Source organism: Maylandia zebra, linkage group LG23 (genome assembly GCF_041146795.1).
Source record: "Maylandia zebra isolate NMK-2024a linkage group LG23, Mzebra_GT3a, whole genome shotgun sequence".
NCBI classification, from domain to species: domain Eukaryota; kingdom Metazoa; phylum Chordata; class Actinopteri; order Cichliformes; family Cichlidae; genus Maylandia; species Maylandia zebra.
In genome coordinates this window covers 13,150,248-13,174,798 of record NC_135188.1, presented here as the reverse complement: position 1 = coordinate 13,174,798, position 24,551 = coordinate 13,150,248, and the positions used below count along the sequence as shown (strand labels likewise).

Here is a 24,551-nt window from a genome sequence, read left to right as displayed (position 1 = left end):
TTAGATGAAGTCAGCTATCTCATCGTAGCATATTTATATGCATATTTATAATCATACGGTTCTTGGAGTGAGTGCACACACTCATGAAGTTTAGTAACTTCAGGTCACTGCAACAAGCCCAGGTACAGTTTACCGCCGGATGGGTGCAGGACCTTGAAATGCACCGTGTAGAACGAAAGACCATCATACGTATCATAAGTTTACCAGTCTCACAAATCGTCTTCATAAATACACATTCGTTAACCGTTTATTAATATAACCTTTGAGCTCAACGGTAATTAATTAGTAGTGGAAATAATTTCTGGTAGCATCACAGAAATGTAGCATTGACAATAATACTGTATGCTGTAATCGTACTGGGCAATTAGTGATACAAAAAACCTGTTTTATCCTGTGAATAAAAGTATGTGTTTTTGTCAATGTACCATAATAACAGAGGCGAAACGCAATATTGTGTCAGGACAATTCACTATTTATGCACAATAAATAAAGGAGCATAGCGCGACAATTTCTGTTCAGCCCCAGACTTGCTTGTAACCTATATCACTAATTATGTTATGAAAAATGACGCATTAACTACAACAGCAGACTGACCTTTGTGTAAATGCTTGGAGCAGACTAACCTGTGAGCTGGAGTGTTCTGGGACGTTATATTTGATCTTTGAATGGCTGCAATCCAGGCCATCCGTCGCCTCTTTGTTACTTCGGAAACATGGCTGAACAATTTCTCTTCAACGACGTAATCCGATAACAACCGATCTCTTTACCCGTCGGCTTCCCGTGGCTGTCATGTGACCGGCTATTGCAGTTAATAATACAACAGCTTCTTGACATTTTTGTGTTTCTTTTTATCGCTGTGTGACTGATTTTAATTGAAAGCCTGCGTGCGCTAGTACCGCTTGCCACGAGTTCCCAGAATCCTTTGCGGTTCTACCCGTGAATGACGTCACATTTTCAATCTCCATATAATATGCATGTTAAATTTTATATTTGGGGTAAAATATCAAGTCTTTTCAAGTAAACCGGTTCAAGTCCAATTCAAGTCCCAAGTCATTGGTGTAAAAGTCCAAGTCAAGTCACAAGTCTTAGAACATTTTTTCAAGTCAAGTCTAAAGTCATAAAATTAATGACTCGAGTCTGACTCGAGTCCAAGTCATGTGACTCGAGTCCACACCTCTGTACAAAAGTATGAGAAAACAAACCTACGCCTGAGTTGAGTTAAGGCCTCCATATACCTCTAGTATTTCCTGATAGGATCTTATTTGCTGGTCTTATTCATTATTGTTCATATTTTGAAATATGTACCAGTTTTGACAGCTGCTTTATATCAATCTACATGTCTGCCCCTTGTTAGGGAAGCAAACTTTAAATGTATTTTTGCAGGAATGGGTAAAATAGTTTAAAAAAATGCATTTGAAATGATTATGAACAAACAGTTGGATGTTTTTAAGGAGAATATTTGTTTGTCCTCTTCCGATGTACCTCTTGTTTCGATGCTCTCACTGCAAGATCGGTAATTTTTTTATATACAGACATGAGTGAAGTATCAATAGTTTCCTGTAACTCTGGCACAGAAAGCAAATAAGTGTAAATGCAGAACTGTTGCTTTGAAAATGCTTCTAAATTGATTCATTCATACATAAATTTCCTAATCTCAATCACTGCGGACTGAAGGGGGAAAACAAATCTTTCCTCAGCCTCACTCTATTGTGCCAATCAGGACATCTTTCTTCTTATCAGCGGTGCACTGAATTGAAAAGTGACGCGCTTTGAAGTGCTCTTCTTTTCAGGTAGAGCAATTCTTGCATGGACCTGAAACTATGGGCGAAAAAAAAAAACAATCAGAGAAAAGGACATTTTCAAAAAACCCCATGGACACACTGACTAGTCAAAAAATGTGATGGTTTAATTCTCACAGGCAGCATCTCATTCTGTCAGTGGGATAACGTCTTTCTCCTTTCTCAGTGTCATTTTAATTGAGCACAGAGGCACTCCTCTGAAACATTGATCTCTGCTGAATCTATTAATTTGGGGGGAAAAGACAGCTGACAATAGACGTGGTGAGGCAGTAGCTGTTCAGACAGTTTTTACAGAAATAAACCTCCAATTATGAAATGATTAACACATGTTGAGCCTGTTTTTTTCCTCCCACATCTGATTAATACATAATACAGCCCTAATCCCTGGTTGCATCTCTGCCTGTTATGTATTTTTTAATAAGAACCCCCCCTCCCCGAATGATACACACCTTTTAACTTCTGTATCAGCATTTAATTGCTGTAGCTACACATTATAAATCGTCTCTCTTCCATGTCACAGAATCTGCATGTGACTTGTTTGTGTAAGAGTGTGATATGCTGCAGCTGTGATATCAGGCTCAGGGCTCTTACCATGGTGGCAGTGAAGGGAATGTTGTCAATGAGAGAAGAAGCCAGAGCCGAGACCCACATCACCAAGATAATGGCTATAGCCAAGCGCTGGTCTTCTGGCACCGCCTGACAGGGGAGATAAGAGTGACAGATAACTGCTACTTTTATTGCCGCTCACACGCACACACCCTCTCTCCGCCTTCGCTGATTTAAATCAAACACAACAATTATGTTCAGTCTCTGACACCGAACCCCTCCTCGGGGAGCAGAAGCTGAGAGGATGAAGCTGTTTGAATGTGTGACACAACCACAGGTGGTGGCTTTGAGTGTTATCTGTGCTGTAGGCGCACAGCGAGGCTGGTTCACCGCATGCGGTGTGATTTGAACCCTCTTCATGGCGACAGTAAGGAAAACAGAGTCTCCTCCTTTATTTCAGCTGTCCTGCAGCCCTACGAAGAGAGAAAGGCCATGCAGCTCTCACAGCATGTTGTCCATGGTTCTGGGACACCGAGTGGGTCACAAACCACAAATAGCACACTACCTGTCATGTGTCATTATTAGGCTCGCAGGGGCCCGCAGTCTAAACACAAGCTGACGTAGCTATTACTGGTGCAATTCTCTGCTAAGAGACACCTCGCTTGCATGACGCACAGAGGCAAGAATATGGGTGAAAATTACTTCAGACCCCTTCAGCTGCCTGCAGGAGTCAGATGCAAAGAAAATAATTGAATTCCGAGCCAGGCAGAACAAAAGGATCGATATGCATGGAATGCAATATCGCATCACCTGTGCCCAATTATCAGCGATGCCAGTCGCACAGAGACCTGAGAGATGACTGTAAAGGTTCAGAATCAAAGGGGAAACTTACTTTTATAAGCAGTGCTGTCTGTTCTCCGATATAGTCAATAAGCTGCAGCTGGGCTAAAGCCTGAAAAGGGAAGAGGAGAAGATTAATAAGGGAAAAAAAATCAGAAGAGAATCACTTAAAGGTGAGATTAAACCGAAAGAAGAAAAGCAATTTGGTTTCAATTTAGTGGCTATTAAATAGACAGAGACAGATGTATCCTTGTTATCATTCCTGAGATTGAATATTATTCATGTGCTGGTGAGCACTGCTTCACTGACTCTACACTGTGTTGTAGTTTTGCCCACAAAGAGAGAAACAACAAAGCCCTCACTGTGCTGACAGGACACTTTTCTTTGCATCCTTTCATTGAAGCTCATGGGTGAAAATACAGATAATTACTTTGCACATTGCGAGCTGACTGCCAGCTGCACTGTCAATTGAATCTATGCATTGATTCTGTTTTTCCTTAGTGTCCTGTGAAGCTGCTCGTCAGAGCAGACCCCAGCTAAACCTACATTTATCTTTGATCTGGATGCTTCAAGTGGCTCTAATTAAAAGTTGTTGTTTGGCATCAGTTCTTAGTTTTCAATGTTCAATTTGTGGTCCAAAATTTCCTTGGAAAAAAATAGAAACAAGCTTTCCGTTAAATGCCAGAAGCTTGGCCTGTATGTTAAATACCTCCATCAAAACGAAGAGGCCGGCAAAAAACAGCAGCGTGGCCCACTCCACTCGGTGCAAGATGATCTCAAAATCCTGAATGTCTGCCAGAACCAAAAGCCAGAGCGCACCCAAGATAGCGATCCAACCTGAGAGAGAACAAGAAACACCATCTGACATCTCCCTTTACAGCAGGAAAACATGTTCATATCCATAAAAACTCTGAGCACTGACTAGCAGATTTTCACAGATTTATATTAGCAGATTGCTCACACAGTAAAAAACAAAACCTTTATCACATGTTACACATGCAACCACTGTTTTTAAATATCTAGATAGATAGATAGATAGATAGATAGATAGATAGATAGATAGATAGATAGATAGATAGATAGATAGATAGATAGATAGATAGATAGATAGATAGATAGATAGATAGATAGATAGATAGATGCCATTAATGATTAAAAAAAAGAAACTAGCTGGTCTTCGACTTTCTCTCAAATGGATGAATTTTTATGAAGTTTGATGGATTTGTTTTTAAGGTCCCACCACAGGATTTCAGTCAGGCTGAGGTCTGGACTTTAACTAGACCAGCACCTTGATTCGTTTCTTTTTCAGTCATTCTGTAGAATTTTTGCTGCAGTGCTTGGGATCATTTTCCTGTTTCATGAATCGGTTTAGGCAAGTTTTAGCTGTCAGAAAAATGGCCTCATATTTGATATGAGTTTAGTACACTTTGGTATACAGAGTACTTCTTGGTCAGCGTTTGTAGTGTTTGTGTTTGTCCTGATATCATGTGTTTGGTTTACTTCAAACATGTTGCTGTGCACTATGGACAAAGATCTACACTTGGGCTTCATCTGAAATTGTTCCAGAAGTCGTGTTGTTTGTTTAGATGTAGCTTTGAGAGCCTAAGCCTTGCTGCCATGTTTGTCTTAGAGAGAAGAGGCCTTCTCCTGTCAACTCTTCCAACCAAGCCATACGTGTTCAGTCTTCTTCTAATTGCTCTGTCGTGGACTTTACCATTTTAAATGGCAACCAGGGCCTGTAGACTCTGCAATTAAACTCTTGGGTTTTTTCCAGTTACTCTGAGCACTGGACAATCTGAGCTTTTTGGTGAATTTATTGGGATGTCCAATTTTTTGGAAAACTGGCAGCTGTCCTGGATAGAATGAGCCTTATAACTGTTCACAGATTGGTGGACAGCAACAGTTGCTTGGCATGGTGTTAACACACACCTGAATGACCCAGACCAGCAAACCACCACAACGTCTGCTTTTATGGAGGTGCTCACGCTTACTGATGATCAATCAGCTGCATTTGATTAGCAGCACAAGGCTGCTACTTGCCCTCTTAATTCCTATGGAAAAAGTAAGGATGCACTTGGTTTTTCAGCACGTTGCAGAGTCCTGTGAAAACTACATCCACAGTAAGGAGACACTAGATCAGGGGTCCTCAATCCCAGTCCACGAGGGCCGGTGTCCCTGCAGGTTTTAGATCACACCTAAATCACATGATTAGTTCATTACCAGGCCTCTGGAGAACTTCAAGACATGTTGAGAAGTTAATTTATCCATTTAAATCAGCTGTGATGGATCAAGGACACATCTAAAACCTGCAGGGACACCGGCCCTCGTGAACTGGGATTGGGGACCCCTGCACTAGATGAACAAAACTGTCTGAGAATATTGAGAATATTTGGGTTTTGGCACATGTACTCAGTAGGATCTAATAAACAGATCATCGCAATGAAGTGCTACCCGCTGGAAACAAAGACCAAAGTATTTGGTTCGTCTGTGTGGGACTGATGAAGTGTTCATTATCACAAAAATGTCATTTCATGACATTGCATTCAGGTGGATGGGAGTTGGCACCAGCCTGCTGATATTTACAATCAGTGTTTCTGAATGAGGGAAGGGGGTGCATCCACTTGGAGAAAATTTGATTAAACAGGTGAGCACCAGTAATTGCCTTGGGTGAGGCCTTAGGGGAAATAATTTCACAACTAAAGGGAATTAGTGAAGAAGGAAGTGCCATGGAAGGACACAAAAGAGAAAGCAACAGAGGGTGGTTTATGTTCAGAGAGGCTGATAAGAAGATGGAAAAACAAACAATATTGCAGTTTAACAGCATGTTTACATGTTAATAACCTGCTAAATTTCTGTTTTTATCACCAATTTTAGTTCTCCAAAATGCCTTTACTCTGAAGGCAATAATAAAAATGAAAAAATCATCATAAAGTTAAAAATAGAAAGTGATTCTGAACAGCTGGGCAATGCGAAATGAGGTGCAGAGAGAAACATAAAAAGTTACATATCAATATTCAGTTTTGGGATTCGTAGCTTCTGTTTTGCTCAGACTGCACCCACCTTACATGTATAATCCATACACTGCCTAATTTATTTATTACATTCATATAGCCTTAACCAGAGCCTTTAATTCATACTTCAGTGGGGAAACAAAGAGACCCTGCAGAGGCAGGATGACCAAAGTTCATTAGGCAAATAGCATGAGTCCAAACGGGGTAAACACAACAGGAGGAACAATGAGTAAAGTGTACACAGGGCACTTTGGGAGATAACGATTTAACAGACTGAAAAAACACTAAGGAGAGGAGCATAACAACACACAGGAGACACTAATGAGAGCAGGAAAATGAACACAGGAGGGAAGTACAAACACAGTGAGAAAGACTGAAGGAACAAAGACAAAAAATAGGAATTTAAAATTAGCCAGAAGGGCAGAAAAACAAGTCCCGTATGTGAGTGACTGCTGTCTGGGGTTGTTTTACGCTACGCCTTTAAGCACTTCTTTTACCAAAATACTCAGGTACTGATGAATGCATTGGGGGGCTATTTGGGGTTCAATATTTTGCCCAAGGCCTTTTTGTCATGCAAACTGGAAATCAAAGCACTGATGATTGAATTGGTAGATAACCTGCTCTATGTCCCAGGCCACAGGCTCCCCCTGAGGTTCTGGCCTCTTCAGGAGTATCCTGAACTACCATCAGGCAGAGTTATGCGAGTCTGTAACAACATTACCCTGGCCGTGCATGTCAAAATCACATGAATGCCACGATCCACAGGGATGCTGGGCACTCATCAAGTGTTTCAGTGTTGCAGCTCATCAGTGTAGTTTCATTTGACACATTTTAACGCTCAGTTAATGAAAGTCAACTTCCGCCATAAACTTTAAACTAGCTCTGGTTCAGCTAACGGAAAATAATTACAACTCCACTTCATGAATTTCTATTTCTCATCACTGTAAAGACACCTTTGATTTCCTCTGTGCTGATTTTTACCTGATCTGTCTTCTGTACGGGAATAAGCCGCAGACACGCCTAAAGAGCTCTCCAATTAAGAAGAGCTTTAAGGTGAGTCTGAGCAGCTGACAGCTGCTGGGAGCACAGCGTCTGAGACAAGAAATATGCTGTAAAAACGTTTCATCACTGCTGTCTTTAAGGCATAGACCAAAGAAAGTGAACACAAGGCATCCTTTAAATGTTAGAATTTAACCAACATAAACAGTTTCAGTCAAGTAAAAAAAACTAGAAATTCTCATGAAATTATTCACAAATTACAGATGTAACCCACAACACTGCAGACACATTAGAGGGATCAAACGAGCAGCCAATAATCAGACTGAAATGAAATCTTAGCGTGTAAAGTTAATGAAGCTTTAGTGAGGCTCAATTTTTAAAAGCCATGTAAATGAACAGCCTGGGACTGCTGCAGTAGTCGAATCTGACTCTCACCTGCGTGTAATGAGAGCTGTGTTTGGACCTGCTCCTGTCCCTCCACGGGGACAGAGAACATGCAGCTGTGGGGTCATTCCCATTTAACAAATGTCGCGGCGCAGCGACCTGAGCAGCACCTGTAATTAACCGAGCGTGTTTGGTGGCTGAGTGGCCTCAGCGGCAAGGCGGGGGGATGACAGCAAGTGTATGATGACGGCCATCTTCATTTAGGGACAGTGTTAGCATTATTAAGATGCTGTTAAGATCAAGGAAGTGGGACAGAGGATGAGGGAACGTGGTGGGAAAATAGAAGAGAGAAAGAGAGGATGGGGACAAAACACATAACAGCAGTTAAAAATAAAAAGATACACACAGATATACAAAACACTGGGAGTAAAAAGATGTGATGGCAGATGATATGCTCAGTGCATCATGGGAAGCGCTCCAGCAGCCTAAGCCTATAGCAGCATGAGTAAAAGATGGCGCCGGTGAGGTCGGCTGCCGTCACGACTGCTCCGACCACTTTTTCTTTGTCTTTGTTTTTTAAGTTAGTTTTCAGCGTTTCTAAATCGGCAAAATCATCACCATTGGGTACATTAGGTATGACAGTGACACTCTTGTTTCTATTGGTATACAATGTACTCACAATTCGAAGTTTTTAACTCCGGATCCGAGCTGGCCGAGTGAGCTCTCGAGGGAGAACAAAGGGAAGCCGCGGCGGCCTAGAGGGAAGCGAGCCGGCGTCAGGAACAGGCTGAGAGCTCGTGCACACCGCACACCTCTGCCTAGCATCCTGCTCGCCAACGTCCAGTCACTGGAGAACAAGCTTGACAACCTCAGGGCCAGGATAAAGTTCCAGAGAGACATTCGGGACTGCAATCTCCTCTGCTTCACCGAGACATGGCTGAACCCAGCGGTGCCGGACCACGCCATCCAGCCGGCCGAGTTCTTCTCGGTTCACCGCATGGACAGGACACGGGACTCGGGGAAGTCAAGGGGAGGCGGCGTGTGTTTAATGGTGAACAACAACTGGTGCAACAGTGCGAACGTTGTTCCTCTCACACGCTCCTGCACACCAAATCTGGAACTACTGTCCATCATGTGTCGTCCTTTTTATCTACCTCGGGAATTTACATCGGCCATTGTAAGTGCCGTTTATATTCCACCACAAGCGGACACGGTCACCGCCTTATGCGAGCTGCATGAGGCACTCACACAGCACCAGACACAACACCGGGACGCTGCGCTTATTGTGACGGGGGACTTTAATAGCGCCAACCTCAAACGCGCAGCGCCGAACTTTTATCAACACATCACCTGCCCCACCAGGGGTGAAAGGACACTGGACCACTGCTACACTATGGTCAAGGACGGCTACAAGGCACAATCCCGCCCTCCGTTTGGCAAATCTGATCACGCCGCCATCTTCCTCATGCCAAAATACAAACAAAGGCTGAAACAGGAAGTTCCGGTTCAGAGGAAGGTCGCGCGCTGGACGGATCAATCGGTGGCCGCGTTCCAGGACGCACTCTATGACGCAGACTGGGGCATGTTCAGAAACAGCTCCGATGATGATGTCAACGTGTTTACGGAAGCGGTTGTGGGATTCATCGGGAAACTAGCGGATGATACCGTGGAGACAAAGACTATCACAACGTTTCCCAACCAGAAGCCGTGGGTGGATAAAACCATCCGCAACGCTCTGAGATCCCGCACCGCTGCCTACAACACGGGACTCACAACGGGGGACATGGACCCGTACAAAGCCGCGTCATATAACGTGCGGAGGGCGGTAAAAGAGGCGAAGCAGCGCTACGGGAGGAAACTAGAGTCACAACTCCAACAGAGTGACTCTAGGAGCCTGTGGCGGGGACTAAGGACAATAACGGACTATAAAGCACCAACAACCGGTATGACGAACGCGGCCGTGACTCTGGCAGACGAGCTGAACACTTTCTATGCTCGCTTCGAGGCTGCAGCTAAGGTCTCCAACAATGCTAGTGTTAGCGGCGGTAACGGCTGCAGACAGGAAGATACTGCCAGCACCGGAAACGTGCTCGTCATCTCCGAGCATGAAGTAAGGAGAGCCTTCAAAAGAGTGAACACCAGGAAAGCAGCAGGACCAGACGGCATCCCAGGTCGTATCCTAAGAGACTGCGCATACCAGCTAGCTCCTGTGTTCACTGAGATATTCAACATCTCTTTATCTCAGTCGGTGATCCCCACATGCTTCAAAGAGTCCATCATTGTTCCTGTCCCGAAGAAACCCCACCCTGCTTCTCTCAATGACTATCGCCCTGTAGCCCTCACCTCAGTAGTGATGAAGTGCTTTGAACGCCTGGTCAGAGACTTCATCATTTCTTCACTACCAGACACACTGGACCCACTACAGTTCGCTCTCTCATCTCCTCCACACATCACTCACTCACTTGGACACTAGAAGGGGGAATTATGTTAAAATGCTCTTCATAGACTACAGCTCTGCATTTAACACCATAATTCCCTCCACACTCACCACCAAGCTGGAGCATCTGTCATGGTCGGACGGTCCTTCCCGGAGCGACCTGTCTGTGTGTGTATGTGTGTGCTTCTCTCTCTCTCCTCCTCCACCCAGTGGCTGACACACCTGCACCTAATTTGCCGTCCAGCTGTCACTGATCATCCTCGTTGTGGACTGAGGTACTTAACTATGTGTCCGGATGGCAGTCGACGCTGGATTGTACTGGAGGCTCGGTAGTAAAGAGTGTTTTCTTACTTTTAACATAGCCTTAGCCGGCTACCCTTCTCACCTGTAGCTGTCGTCACTTGTTTATAGGAGGAAGTGATACGGAGCAGAAGGTTGGAGAGAAGGAGTCCGCTGGATTAAGCCCTCGGAGGAGAAACACACTCAGATAATCACTTGGGAGACTCACCTGCACACCACTGGGAATTTGGAGATGATCACCGTTGGATTTTTGTACTTCGCTTTGTGACTGTTTTTGAGCACTGTAAATAAACGCACTGTTTGCTTCGCATCCAGAGCTCCGCGACTGAGTCTGTATTTCCCCCATTACCCGTGACAGAACAATCCAGCCAGCTATGGACTCAGCGGACTCAACCCCCGTCCAGCGCGAGCTCGCGCTTCAAGCTGAACGGTTGGAGCGGCATGAACAGATGCTGCAGCATGTGGCCAGGGAGCAGTCCGCGCTACTACAGGTGGTATCTGAACTGAAAGGTATGTTGCTTGCTACACCTAGGGCACCCATTCAACCACCAGAGCCCAGTACACCACCACAACCACCAGTGGAGCTTCTAAATATAGCGGCGGCCTGTCCCCTTCCCCCATCTCCGCCTCCGCCTCAGCGAGAACACACGTTCCCTATACCTGAAAAATTCAGTGGAGAGTTGGACAAGAGCCGGGGGTTTTTGGCTCAATGCTCTCTGATTTTTAGGCAGCAGACTCGAGCTTATGCCTCTGATATCGCCAAGATCACCCTCATGGTGGAGCTCATGACCGGACGAGCGCTACTCTGGGCTCAAGCAGTCCTGAGCGCCCAATCCTCCATCTCATATAGTGATTTTTTGAGCAAATTTCGGTGTGTGTTTGACAAAGGCTCTAACCCTGACAGTGCTGCTCATCGCATGTTTACTTTAAAGCAGGGCTGGCGAAGCGTGGCAGACTTCTCCGTGGACTTTTGGATCCTGGCCGAGGAGACGGGTTGGGAGGAAAAGGCGCTCCGAGGAGCATTCCTAAACAGCTTAAACGAGAATGTCAAACGTGAGTTGGCCACTAAAGAGCTTCCTAAATCGTTAAGTGCCCTGGTTAACATGTGTATCAGTCTAGACGACCATATGCGGGAGTTTGGCAGGCGGACTGGAGATGGGCGACGGTCAGTAGGGGTCGTAGGAGTTTCGACTGGACTCCCCTCTCTCGAGTGGAGAGAGGAGGGAATGGACTCACCTGCTGACGAGGAGCAACCCATGCAGCTCGGACGGACTAAATTCACCCGGAGCAGAAGACAACTGGTGGGTGAGTGTTTTGTGTGCGGGAAGAAGGGGCATTTCGCGGACTCCTGTCCCTCACGGCTAAAAGACTCAGCCCGTCAGTAAAGGTGGGGATACTGACGGGTGTGCCGGTGAATACATTCCTCCACCTCAGCTGCCCTGCTAAATTATGGTTTCTTTCCCGCACCCATTCTTGTGATGCACTAATAGACTCAGGAGCTGAACAAAGTTTTTTGGATGAGGCTTTGGCCCACAAGATGGGTTTGCCTGTTGTTCCTCTCCCGGAAACACTCCAGGTGTCAGCGCTTAATGGCAGGCCTTTAGCCGCTGTCACTCACCGCACTCAAGAAATCACACTCACTCTCTCCGGCAACCACACTGAACAGATGTTCCTGTTTCTCTTCAAGGCACCTGACACACCCTTAGTTTTGGGATTCCCCTGGCTCCAGCGACACAATCCACAGATTGATTGGGCCAAGGGATGTATCGTAGGGTGGAGCACCCGTTGCCATGAGCAGTGTTTACGCTCTGCTGTGCCGGGTTGCATGTCAGACGATCTTGCGGGGCCGCCCTCTCGCCTCGACTTGTCAACCGTGCCAGCCGAATATCATGATCTAGGTCGAGTCTTTAGCAAAGACGGGGCCCAATCGCTGCCCCCCCATCGTCCGTACGACTGCGGGATTGATTTGCTCTCAGGCGCCCCCTTGCCCACTAGCCGACTCTACAGTATCTCGAAACCTGAGCGCGAGTCTATGGAGAGCTACATCACAGACTCCCTGGTAGCAGGCATCATCCGTCCCTCCACCTCTCCCTTGGGTGCAGGCTTCTTTTTTGTTAAAAAGAAAGATGCGTCCCTACGCCCCTGCATTGACTATCGGGGACTGAACAAGATCACTATCAAAAACAAATATCCTCTACCTCTGCTCACCTCAGCTTTTCAACTCCTTCAAGGAACCACCCATTTCACCAAACTTGATCTCCGCAATGCTTATCACCTGGTCTGCATCCGCGAGGGGGACGAGTGGAAGACGGCCTTCAACACCCATCTGGGCCACTTCGAGTACCTGGCAATGCCGTTCGGACTCACTAACGCCCCTGCCATTTTCCAAGCCCTGGTAAATGACGTCCTACGAGATTTTTTAAACCACTTCGTGTTCGTTTACCTTGATGACATTCTGATTTTCTCCAGGTCCAGAGCTGAGCATGTTAAGCATGTGAGACTGGTGTTGCACCGCCTGCTGGAGAATCGGCTGTTTTGTAAAGCGGAGAAATGTGAGTTTCATGCCTCAACTGTCTCTTTTCTGGGTTTCATCATTGAACAGGGCCGGTTGCGAGCAGACCCGGCTAAGGTCAAAGCTGTGTTGGAGTGGCCTGTGCCCGGCACTCGGAAGAAGTTGCAAAGTTTTCTGGGATTCAGCAACTTCTACAGACGCTTCATCCGGGACTTCGGTAAGGTGGCATTGCCTCTTACCCAACTCACGTCGCCCAAACAGCCGTACCAGTGGTCTCCAGCGGCTCAGCAAGCATTCGACCGTCTCAAGAGCTTGTTTGCCTCGGCCCCCATCCTGGCCCAGGCTGACCTCGCCCTGCCGTTCGTGGTGGAGGTGGACGCTTCTGATTCTGGAGTTGGGGCGGTTCTCTCTCAGCGCAAGGCAGGTAAATTACACCCCTGTGCCTTTTTCTCCCGTCGGCTCACTCAGGCTGAAAGGAATTATGACGTGGGCGACCGGGAGCTTCTTGCCATCAAGTTGGCGCTGGAGGAGTGGCGGCACTGGTTGGAGGGGAGCGAACATCCTGTTGTGTGGACGGACCACAAGAACCTCGCCTACCTCCAAGCGGCTAAGCGCCTGAATGCCCGACAGGCCAGGTGGGCACTGTTTTTTGCACGGTTTAACCTAACCATCACCTACAGGCCCGGGTCCCGGAATACGAAGCCAGACGCCTTGTCGCGCCAGTTCGCGCCAGACACGGACCCTGAGGAGAAGGAGAAACCCATTCTGCCAGCCTCATGCATCGTGGGGACCCTCACCTGGGAGATAGAAAGGGTGGTCCAAGATGCTCAGCGACAAGAACCCGACCCCGGCACCGGTCCAGCAGGTAGCTTGTACGTTCCCTCAGCGGTCAGGGGTAAGGTCATCCACTGGGCACACACCGCACGGTTTATCTGCCATCCGGGCAGGAACCGAACTGTCACCTTCTTACAAAGGCTGTTTTGGTGGCCCTCTCTCTCTCAGGACGTCCGGGAGTATGTGGCCGCATGTCCTGTGTGCGCCCGAAATAAGACGTCCAACTCCCCTCCACCGGGACTCCTCAGACCACTGCCTGTCCCCAGCCGGCCGTGGTCGCACGTCGCTCTGGACTTCATCACTGGCCTCCCTCCGTCCTCTGGTAAAACTGTTATACTCACCATCGTTGACCGTTTTTCTAAGGCTGCCCATTTTGTTGCCCTTACCAAACTTCCCACCGCTCTAGAGACTGCCCAGCTCTTGACCCAACATGTTTTCCGCCTTCACGGCATTCCTCTGGACATTGTTTCTGACCGTGGGCCCCAGTTCACCTCGCGGGTATGGAAGATGTTTTGTACCGAGCTGGGGGTCCAGGTCAGCCTGTCCTCTGGGTTCCACCCGCAGACTAATGGGCAGACTGAGCGAGCGAACCAGGAGCTGGAGGCCATGCTGCGCTGCGTCGTTTCCTCCAACCAGTCGTCATGGAGTGAGCAGTTGGCGTGGGCCGAATACGCCCATAACTCTAGCACGTCGGCCGCTACGGGTGTCTCTCCCTTCGAGGCGTCCCTGGGGTATCAACCCCCGCTCCTCTGCATCACGGAGGGAGAGGTGGCCGTGCCTTCCGTGCAACATCACATGAGGCGCTGTCGACGGATCTGGCGGGCAACTCGAGCGGCACTGCTGCGTACGAGCGCTCAAAACAAGAGACTGGCTGACCGCCGCCGCGTCCCTACACCGGCCTATCGGGTGGGCCAGCAGGTGTGGCTTTCCTCTAAGAACATCACTCTGCGGACTGAGTCCAAGAAGCTGGCTCCCCGGTTCCTTGGACCCTTTTCTGTGCAAGCCATCCTGAATCCAGTGACTGTCCGACTGGCCCTCCCGCGCAACATGAAGGTACACGACGTGTTTCATGTTTCTCAAATTAGGCCGGTCCGGACCAGCCCGTTGTGCCCGCCTCCCGGGCCCCCGCCACCCGCCCTGGATATCGCTGGCGCTCCGGCGTATTCCATTACTCGCATAATGGATGCCAGGCGCCGCGGTAGGGGCTTCCAGTTTTTGGTGGATTGGGCGGGGTACGGTCCGGAAGAGCGTTCCTGGGTGCCGCGGTCTGCGGTTCTCGACCACGCTATGGTGAGAGAGTTCCGCCGTCGGCACCCTGACAAGTTTCGTGGGTCGCCCGGGGGCTCCCGTTAGAGGGGGGGTACTGTCATGGTCGGACGGTCCTTCCCGGAGCGACCTGTCTGTGTGTGTATGTGTGTGCTTCTCTCTCTCTCCTCCTCCACCCAGTGGCTGACACACCTGCACCTAATTTGCCATCCAGCTGTCACTGATCATCCTCGTTGTGGACTGAGGTACTTAACTATGTGTCCGGATGGCAGTCGACGCTGGATTGTACTGGAGGCTCGGTAGTAAAGAGTGTTTTCTTATTTTTAACATAGCCTTAGCCGGCTACCCTTCTCACCTGTAGCTGTCGTCACTTGTTTATAGGAGGAAGTGATACGGAGCAGAAGGTTGGAGAGAAGGAGTCCGCTGGATTAAGCCCTCGGAGGAGAAACACACTCAGATAATCACTTGGGAGACTCACCTGCACACCACTGGGAATTTGGAGATGATCACCGTTGGATTTTTGTACTTCGCTTTGTGACTGTTTTTGAGCACTGTAAATAAACGCACTGTTTGCTTCGCATCCAGAGTCTGTATTTCCCCCATTACCCGTGACAGCATCTGGGACTCAGCTCATCTATGTGTCAGTGGATCTCCAACTTCCTAACTGGCAGACCACAGGCAGTAAGGATGGGCGGACATGTCTCAGCCTCCACCACTCTCAGCACTGGAGCCCCCCAGGGGTGTGTTCTGAGCCCCCTGCTGTACTCTTTGTACACATATGACTGTGTGGCCACTACCAGCTCCACCACCATCATCAAGTTTGCTGACGACACCGTCGTGGTGGGCCTGATCTCTGATAACAACGAGACGGCCTACCTGAAGGAGATTAGGAATCTGGAGAACTGGTGCCAGAGGAACAACCTCCTTCTAAACGTCAGTAAGACAAAGGAGCTGATAGTGGACTTCAGCACTAAGCAGGAGAGGAACTACCAGACCCCCGTCATCAACGAGTGCCCAGTGGAGAGAGTGGACAGCTTCAAATACCTCGGAGTTCACATCACGCAGGACCTGTCATGGTCCTGTCACATCAACACCGTGGTGAAAAAGGCCCGTCAGCGTCTCTACCACCTCAGACGCTTGAGAGACTTCCAACTGCCCTCCAAGGTGCTCAGGAACTTTTACTCGTGCACCATAGAGAGCATCCTGGCGGGAAACATCTTAACCTGGTTCGGGAACAGCACCATGCAGGACAGACGAGCTCTAGAGAGGGTTGTGCGGTCAGCTGAGCGCACCATCCGCTCCGAGCTCCCTGACCTGCACTCAATCTACAACAGGCGGTGCTGGACCAAGGCCGGGAAGATCGTGAAGGACCTCAGCCATCCCAACAACAGACTGTTCTCTCTGCTGAGGTCAGGAAAGCGATTCCGCTCCCTGAAGACCAACACAGAGAGACTGAGGAGGAGCTTCTTCCCGCAGGCGATACGGTCTCTCAATCACACCACCACACAGTACTGACCCACACATATGGTTCTTACACACACACACTGGACATTCTGGACATTGTTTTTGCACAACACTGGTCACTATATTCTTCATTTCCGGTTAATACTTGTACAGCTGCTGTTATTGTGTATATATTTATTTATATTTAGATTTCTTCATACATTCTTATATAGTTCTATATTGTGTATTGTGTATTTTGTTGTACAGTTATTTTATTTTCAACTTTAATTTATATATTTTATCTTATTCTTTCCCAGTTAAATTTACCCTTCATTCTAATTTGTGTTGTACAGTTATTTCATTTTTAACCTTAATTTATATTTTATTCCTTCCTAGTTAAATTTACCCTTTTTAATTTTTCATATTTATTTCCTATCTTATTCATAGACTTTTCCTTTTTTGTTTTCTTTAGGTCACGAGCAGTTGTCCAAGCATTTCACTACATATCGTACTGTGTATGACTGTGTACGTGACAAATAAAATTTGAATTTGATTTGATTTGATTTGAGTAAGGGATGTTTCCACAGCAGTGGTACCTGATAGCTGAAGGCTCTGCCTCCCATTCGCAAACTCTAGAAGCACAAATAAACCTGCAGTCTAAGAGAAATGCTCTGTTAGGATAATATGGGATCTTTAAAATATGACAGAAACTGATTATCCAGGAGAAAGGTTTTAAATTCAATTCTGGACTTAACAGGATGCCAGTGAAGAGAAGCCAGTATGGGGGAAATGCGGTCGCTCTTTCTACTCTCTGTTCAGGAGCTTTTAGTTACTCTGAGATGGGGTGTTTCTGATTTTGGCAATATTGCACGATTTTAAATGTATTTTTGATAGGAAGCATTTTTCATGTCTGTGGCTCTTCGGGGAGAACCCGGACATCCAAGTAAATTGGGTCTTTCAAAGAAGTGGTAGTAAAGGTGGTAATCCATGCCAAGCAGCACGAATCAGAATATTAGAGATGACTATTTCGCAAACTGCTGTGAGATTGTATTGAACTTGATAACCTGTTGGTGATAATCTCATGTTAACTCTACATGCTGCAGCAGATATTGGATACTGAGGAGCAAAGTCATGGTTTTCCTGTTATTCTCTTCCCATGTGTGCTGTACTCTCCTCTTTCTGTCTTTATCTGTCTTTGGGTTACTTTATGTTTTACGTCATCGGTTTGTTTTCTCGTGTGACTTCAAAATCAATGCCCAGCTCACATTAACTTTAATCTGTGATTGTATGCTTTCAGATTTGCATCACTGAAGTGTGGTTTTAAGCTATATTTTACACAGCATCCTAACTTTTTATTATTTTGTCTTTTCCTTTGATCTCGTCGGATTATTTGCTTGCCTTTCATGTGCTTTCTTTACTTGTTTCCTGGTTTCTGTTTTTACCTTTTGTAGCTGTTTTCTTGGACTTTGGTTCATCATTTTATTTTATTCTAAATTCTGGACCACGTCTGTACCTTTGTGCAATCTCCTAACACAAACAGCTGTAAGTGGTTAAAATTTCTTCTGGAAACCTAAAATAATAATACTTAATTTTTAAAGCAGCTTTTTATGTTTTTGGCTTTAAGGAAAAAACATGCAAAGCTGTCTCTATTAAGAGAAGCAGAGACATATGTGCAATTATGCATCTATGGAACAGCAGAGACAATCTTTCCAGCACTCGCTGTTGTTTAATCAACATTTTATAATATACTGAAACAGAATGGAATAGATGCAAGTCGTAGTTACTGCTTAACCCTGATCCAAATATATAACAGGCGCATTGGTTAGTCAAGCACAAACCCTGACCTGCAGACCTATTATCAGCATTGAAAGAAATGATCTTTGGAGAAGCTTTGGAAAAGTGAAAAATCCCACCGGGCAACAGAACCTTTCTCTTGTGACTGTGATTACACACCTGAGAGAGTTTTTAAAAAACAGAGAATTCAAAGGGATCGAGAAAGCCCGAAAAGAAAAAGGGATTTGATTTCCAGCAGTACGCCTGAACATGTGGATCCACTGGGACCCCGGGTTATCCGGCACTGCTCAAGAGGTGCAGTGAGAGCTACAGAGACAGAGATTTCCACTTGAATGAGGGAGAGAGCACCTCATCTAGCTGTAGGGGAGGCAGTGGGTAGCAGCTCACTATGAGAGCAGGGATAAAAGTCCAAGCCAGAGGGGGGGTGCTGGGGGTGGAGTGAGACCGCACCGCAACAAATCAGGATTCAGATTTGGGGGGAAAAAACTGAGGATTGTAGTGGGTTAAGGTCGTAAACTAGGCTTCATGGCTTAATTAGATAGAATAGCAAAATAATAATGTAATAGTAATATAATGGTTCCCTTTCAGTCGATTCACTCGGTACAACACATAAGTATGGGATATCACGCCCTCGCGTGTCCTGGCTGAAGAAACCTTTATTCACGCCTTTACGGCAGATGACGTGTGATGACACGCGCAAGGCCCCGCCCGCACATATAGCCGCTGCCATCACCGTCATCCCTCAGTTCTTACGCTCTTCACCTCGCTGAGAACACCTCTGCTGAGTTGGGCTAGCTAGCTACTGCTAGTTAGCTCCGTTGTCTGCCAACTTGAACCTAGCTTAACTGCCCCTGTTGGTGTTAGCCTCCACCGCCCAGCTGGTGCGTAGGCTGCCCGCGGAGCGCTATTTTCAAGTTTTTCTTGTGCAGCGTTTCGCTTTGCGTTTTGGGAATGGACTCCAAACCGAAGCGAGCAAAGCAGAAATCTTCTGTTCGCCCCTGTCCTCAGGGATGTGGTTTCTCTTTGCACGACAGCGACCAGCACGATGCCTGCCCTGTCTGCCTGGGGATCGTCCACGCTAGGAGAGCGTTGACGGAGCCCGAAGCTTGTGCGTTTTGTCGCCAGCTCCGACGCTCGACCCTGGAAAGACGGGTGACGTTTGTGGAAAGAGTGCTGGGACGCTCGGCTGTCGCACGGCATGACCCTCTTCTTTCCGAGTCTGGAGCCCCGGCTTCGTCCGAGTCCGACGACGAAAATTTTCAGGTCGATGTCCCCGCGATTAGCTGGGCTGACCACATGGAATACGTTGACGGGTTAGCCGATGACGGACCGGAACCATGCAGGAGCGCTGACGGGCTTCAGCCTGGGTTGAAGCCCGCCAGCGCTCCCCAGGAAGACGATGACGTGCTGGACATCGGCCTGGACATCCATGGTTTGTCGGAGGATGAGCAGGAGAGCTCATTGTCGACCCAATATGCCGCCGCTGCTGCGCCGGTCGGCCACGATGACACCTCTCTTTTCTCCCTGTTTCGCCGTGCCGCTGAGAAGCTGCAGGTGGACTGGCCCTCTCCTCCACCAGCTCGGAAGCCGTCGCGGTTTGCGGGTTTTTTCCTTCCACCGGAGCCCGCAACGGCCAAAAACTGCCTCCCCATGTTCCCAGACTTTCTCTGCGAGCTAACAGCGTCATGGGACAAACCTCTGTCTACCCGCGTCACTGTGCCCGGCTATGGACAGTACATGGAATTGGACGGCGCCGAGGGAGCTGGTTTAGCTAACCCACCCCCTATGGAGCCGTCTCTGGCTGCTTATCTGGCCCCGTCCCATAACCATGGTGTCGGTGGCCCCGCAACTCTGCCGTCCAAGCACTGCAGATTCTCGGCCTCGCAGCTGGAGAAGATTTATCGGGCTCAGGCCGGCACCGCTCGAGCCATGAGCTCCGTCACCATGCTCCAGACGTACCAAGCAATGTGCCTGGCGGAGCTTGGATCGCTGGTTCCGGAGGACAGCCCGCTGTCACCTCTTCTTAACGAGGTTAGAGTCACCACGGATTACATCCTCCGTGCGTCTCGCTGTGCAGCGCTCTCCCTGGGCAGAGGGATGGCTTCGACAGTGGTGGCGCAGAGGCACCTGTGGCTGACCCTCTCCGACGTCCCTGATAGAGACAGAGCTGTGTATCTGGACGCACCAGTGTCTGCGGCTGGGTTATTCGGACATTCACTTGAAGCCATTCAGGCTAGATTCGATCTGAGGAAGAAGCAGACGGAAGCTCTGCGCGACATCATCCCCAGACGCCAGCCCCAGCCCAAGCCCACTGCTAGCTCTCACAGGCCCGCCGCTCCTCTGACAGCTGGCAAGAGACCGGCGCCCACTGCTGGAGTGGGAGGGCCGCCGGCGAGAGCACGTACTCCGGCCCGAGCTCCACGCCAGTCGGCCTGGGGCAAAGGCCCTCCCCCGGGCCCCCGACGGGACCCGACGCCCAGGAGGAAGAAGCCTCAGCCCTCCTAGCTGTGATTGCGAGTGGGGAAGGGATCCGGCAGCAGGGAGACGCTGCTCTTACCCCTCTGTTGCCGCACAAGAGGTGCCGCTTAAGTTCTGTTCAGGTTGTCAGCCCCAGAAGGCGCTGCACTTCCCTATCGCGGTCTCCCAAGCACATAACCCCTGCACACGGTTCAGATGTGTTGAATGTTCAAGCGACCACATCGAGTGTTCCCGCTGTTTTTCATTGTTATGCCCCGGAAAAGGTGCACCCAACAAAATGTATAAATGTACATGTTCCCATGTTGCAATCAATAAAGAGTGTTGTTTACTCTCAAACAATCTCAAATGCTCAACCTGCAGGCGAAATGAGCCAGGTCAGGCAGGGGATGCAGTCCCCTGCAGACACACTGGGGGGCGACGGCGCCCCGCCGTCAGTGCTGCAGGCCAGCCGGCTGGCTGCTCACTTCCCTCAGTGGCGCGCTTGCGCCCCCTCTCCGTGGGTGCTGCAAACCGTTGCCATGGGTTACCGGTTGCAGTTCCGGGTCAAGCCGCCTCGTTTCCAAAGAGTCGTGAACACGATTGTCAACCCCGAGGCAGCCTTGGTACTCAGAGAGGAAATACAGGCGCTATTACAGAAGAGAGCAATACGGGTGGTCCCCGCTTCGGAGACGGACAAAGGTTGGTACAGCCGTTATTTTGTCATTCCGAAGAAAGGGGGAGGGCTTCGTCCCATCCTCGACCTGCGAGTCTTGAACACGTACCTGCGAACGTACAGGTTCAGGATGCTAACACTCAGACAGCTCCTGAGTGCAGTCGGCCCGGGAGATTGGTTTGCGACAATCGATCTAACAGATGCTTATTTTCATGTCGCTATACACCCGAAACACAGGCAGTTTCTGAGGTTTGCATTCGAGGGCGTAGCCTACGAATACCTAGTGCTGCCGTTCGGGCTGTCGCTCGCTCCCCGCACCTTTACGAAATGTGCCGAGGCAGCGCTAGCGCCCCTCAGGAAGAGGGGCATCCGCATCTTGGCCTACCTGGACGACTGGGCTCTCGTGGCTTGCTCCAGAGAACAGGCGGAGACGCAGCTGTCGCGGGTTCTGTCACACATTCAGACACTGGGGTTCTCTGTGAACTTTCAGAAGAGCTCGCTAATCCCAGGTCAACAGATCGCTTTTCTCGGTCTGGAAATATGCTCTCTTTCCAGCCGCGCACGGTTGTCAGAGCACAGAGTGGCCGCGTTTCATCGCTGCCTCGCTCAATTTCAGCTGGGACGCAGACTGCGTTTCCAGACGATATTGCGCTTGTTGGGCATGATGGCATCTATGATCGCCGTAGTGCCGCTTGGGCTGTTGAAAATGAGAGCGTTTCAACGCTGGACTCTCTCTCACCGTTTGTGTGCTTCGCGTCACCTCCGGAGGAGGCTGCCGGTGACTGCGTCTTGCATGCTAGCTCTCCGTCCTTGGAGGGAGCCCGGGCTACTGCACCAGGGCTCTCGGATTGGGAGGGTGTTGTTTCGCAAGGTGGTGTCCACAGATGCTTCCCTAAGTGGGTGGGGAGCGCTGTGCGAGGGTGCGTCAGTGAGAGGGATCTGGTCCGCGGCTCAGCGCCAGCTGCACATCAACCACTTAGAGCTGTTAGCAGTGTTCTTAGCTCTAAAGCGTTTCCGTCCAGTCCTGCAGGGCCAGCATGTCTTAGTCAGGACGGACAATTCAACAGTGGTGTCTTATATAAACAGGCAGGGAGGAACACGCTCTCTTCCCCTGTTGCAGCTGTCTCGCTCTCTGCTGTTATGGTGCAGTGTTCATTTTCTGACTCTAAGAGCCACCCATGTCCCGGGCCACCTGAACCTGGGGCCGGACCTTCTCTCCAGGGGGGGTCCTCTGGTGAGAGAATGGAGGTTACACCCTTCAATAGTGGCTCAGATTTGGGATCTATTTGGCGAGGCGCAAATAGATCTTTTTGCTTCCAGGGTGAATGCTCACTGCCCCCTGTACTTCTCCATAATCGACCACGATGCACCCTTGGGCTTGGACGCGCTAGCGCACCAATGGCCAGACGTGCTCCTGTATGCATTTCCCCCAGTGGAAATGATATCTCCAATTCTGGAGAGGGTGCGTCGGCATTCCCTCTCTCTGATCCTGGTGGCCCCTTGGTGGCCCGCGAAGTCGTGGTATGCAGAAATAATCAGCCTGCTTGCAGCAAGTCCTTGGCAGCTTCCTCTCCGCAGGGATCTCCTCTCTCAGGCGGGGGGGGAAGTGTTTCATCCGCGCCCGGATCTGTGGCACCTTCATGCTTACCTGCTGAGAGGTTAAACTTGGTTGCTAAGGGTCTGCCACCTAGTGTGGTAGCGACGATTCAGAGCGCCAGGGCCTCGTCTACTAGGGGCTTGTACGCTTACAAATGGCGAGCCTTCGAGCGATGGTGCCAGGACCGCCACACTCTCCCATTTCAGTGCTCTATGGTGGATGTTTTAACATTCCTGCAGGAGCTGTTGGATAAAGGCCTTTCGTTTTCGACGATCAAGGTTTATTTAGCGGCTATATCTGCTTGTCATATCGGTTTTGACGGGGTGACACCAGGTGCGCATCCCCTCGCCGTGCGTTTTCTGAAAGGGGTTCGCCGGCTGAGGCCCGTGCTTAAGTCCAGTGTCCCGGCTTGGGACTTGTCTTTGGTGCTGGAGGCCCTTTGTGGCCCTCCGTTTGAACCCGTTGAGTCGGTAGATATGAAACTTCTTTCGTATAAGACCGCATTACTTCTCGCTTTGGCCTCGGCGAAGCGAGTGGGGGACCTTCATGCGCTGTCTGTGCATCCTGCCTGCACACAGTTTTCTCCTGATGGCCGCAAGGTCGTATTGCGTCCGAATGCCGCCTATCTTCCCAAGGTCATGCCTGCATCTTATAGTTCAATGGAGTTTGAGTTGCTGAGCTTTTGCTCCCCTCCTTTTGAATCTGAGGAGCAGAGGAGGGTGCATTCTCTTTGTCCGGTGCGTGCGCTACGCACCTACATTGAGCGCACTCGGGATGTGCGTTTGTGTGACCAGTTGTTTGTCTGCTTCGCTAATCCGAATAGGGGTAGAGCTCTGTCCAGACAGAGGCTGTCCCACTGGATTGTAGAAGCTATCTCGCTGGCATACAGCACCGGAGGTTTTGCGTTGCCCCACGGGGTGGGAGCTCATTCCACCAGGGGGATGGCGACCTCATGGGCTCTTTTTAGAGGGGTGCCTGTGGCTGATATTTGTGCAGCGGCTAATTGGGCGTCGCCGCACACTTTTGTGCGGTTTTATCGGTTGGACGTTACAGCCCCTTCGGTGGCTCATGCTGTCCTTTCTGCTGGGTCTACCACTCACTAAGGATGTGGTGGTCCCGTTCCGGTTCGGTGGCTGCTCTGCGGGGCGTGTATATAGGTCCCATACTTATGTGTTGTACCGAGTGAATCGACTGAAAGGGAACGATTAGTTATGTCTATAACTTCTGTTCCCTGAAGGAGAGGAACGAGGTACAACACAGGGTGGCCCCACTGAGCAGTTGGCTCGGTGAAGAGCGGCTATCGAACTGAGGGATGACGGTGATGGCAGCGGCTATATGTGCGGGCGGGGCCTTGCGCGTGTCATCACACGTCATCTGCCGTAAAGGCGTGAATAAAGGTTTCTTCAGCCAGGACACGCGAGGGCGTGATATCCCATACTTATGTGTTGTACCTCGTTCCTCTCCTTCAGGGAACAGAAGTTATAGACATAACTAATCGTTCGCTATCACACACACACTCCAAAGGATGTATGAGCAATTACAGGGTTCAGTTTCTTGCGCCAGACTGTGAGGAGCCAGGAATCAAACCACCAACCTTTGGATTAATAGGTAATCTGCTCTCCCCTGTGGCTCAGCAGCCATTGACTCATGAGTCATCTG

General features: G+C 49.1%; 1 protein-coding gene across 1 annotated transcript in view; it reads right to left on the bottom strand.

The window, feature by feature from the left end:
* oca2 (oculocutaneous albinism II) overlaps nt 1-24,551 on the bottom strand; it is a 75,219-nt gene that overhangs the window by 13,537 nt on the left and 37,131 nt on the right. The window contains exons 19-21 of the mRNA XM_014414231.3: nt 3,895-4,022; nt 3,238-3,297; nt 2,391-2,495 (exon numbers count right to left, since the gene is read on the bottom strand). Coding sequence (XP_014269717.2) covers nt 2,391-2,495; nt 3,238-3,297; nt 3,895-4,022 — 293 coding nt within the window. The remainder of the gene's footprint in view (nt 1-2,390; nt 2,496-3,237; nt 3,298-3,894; nt 4,023-24,551) is intronic.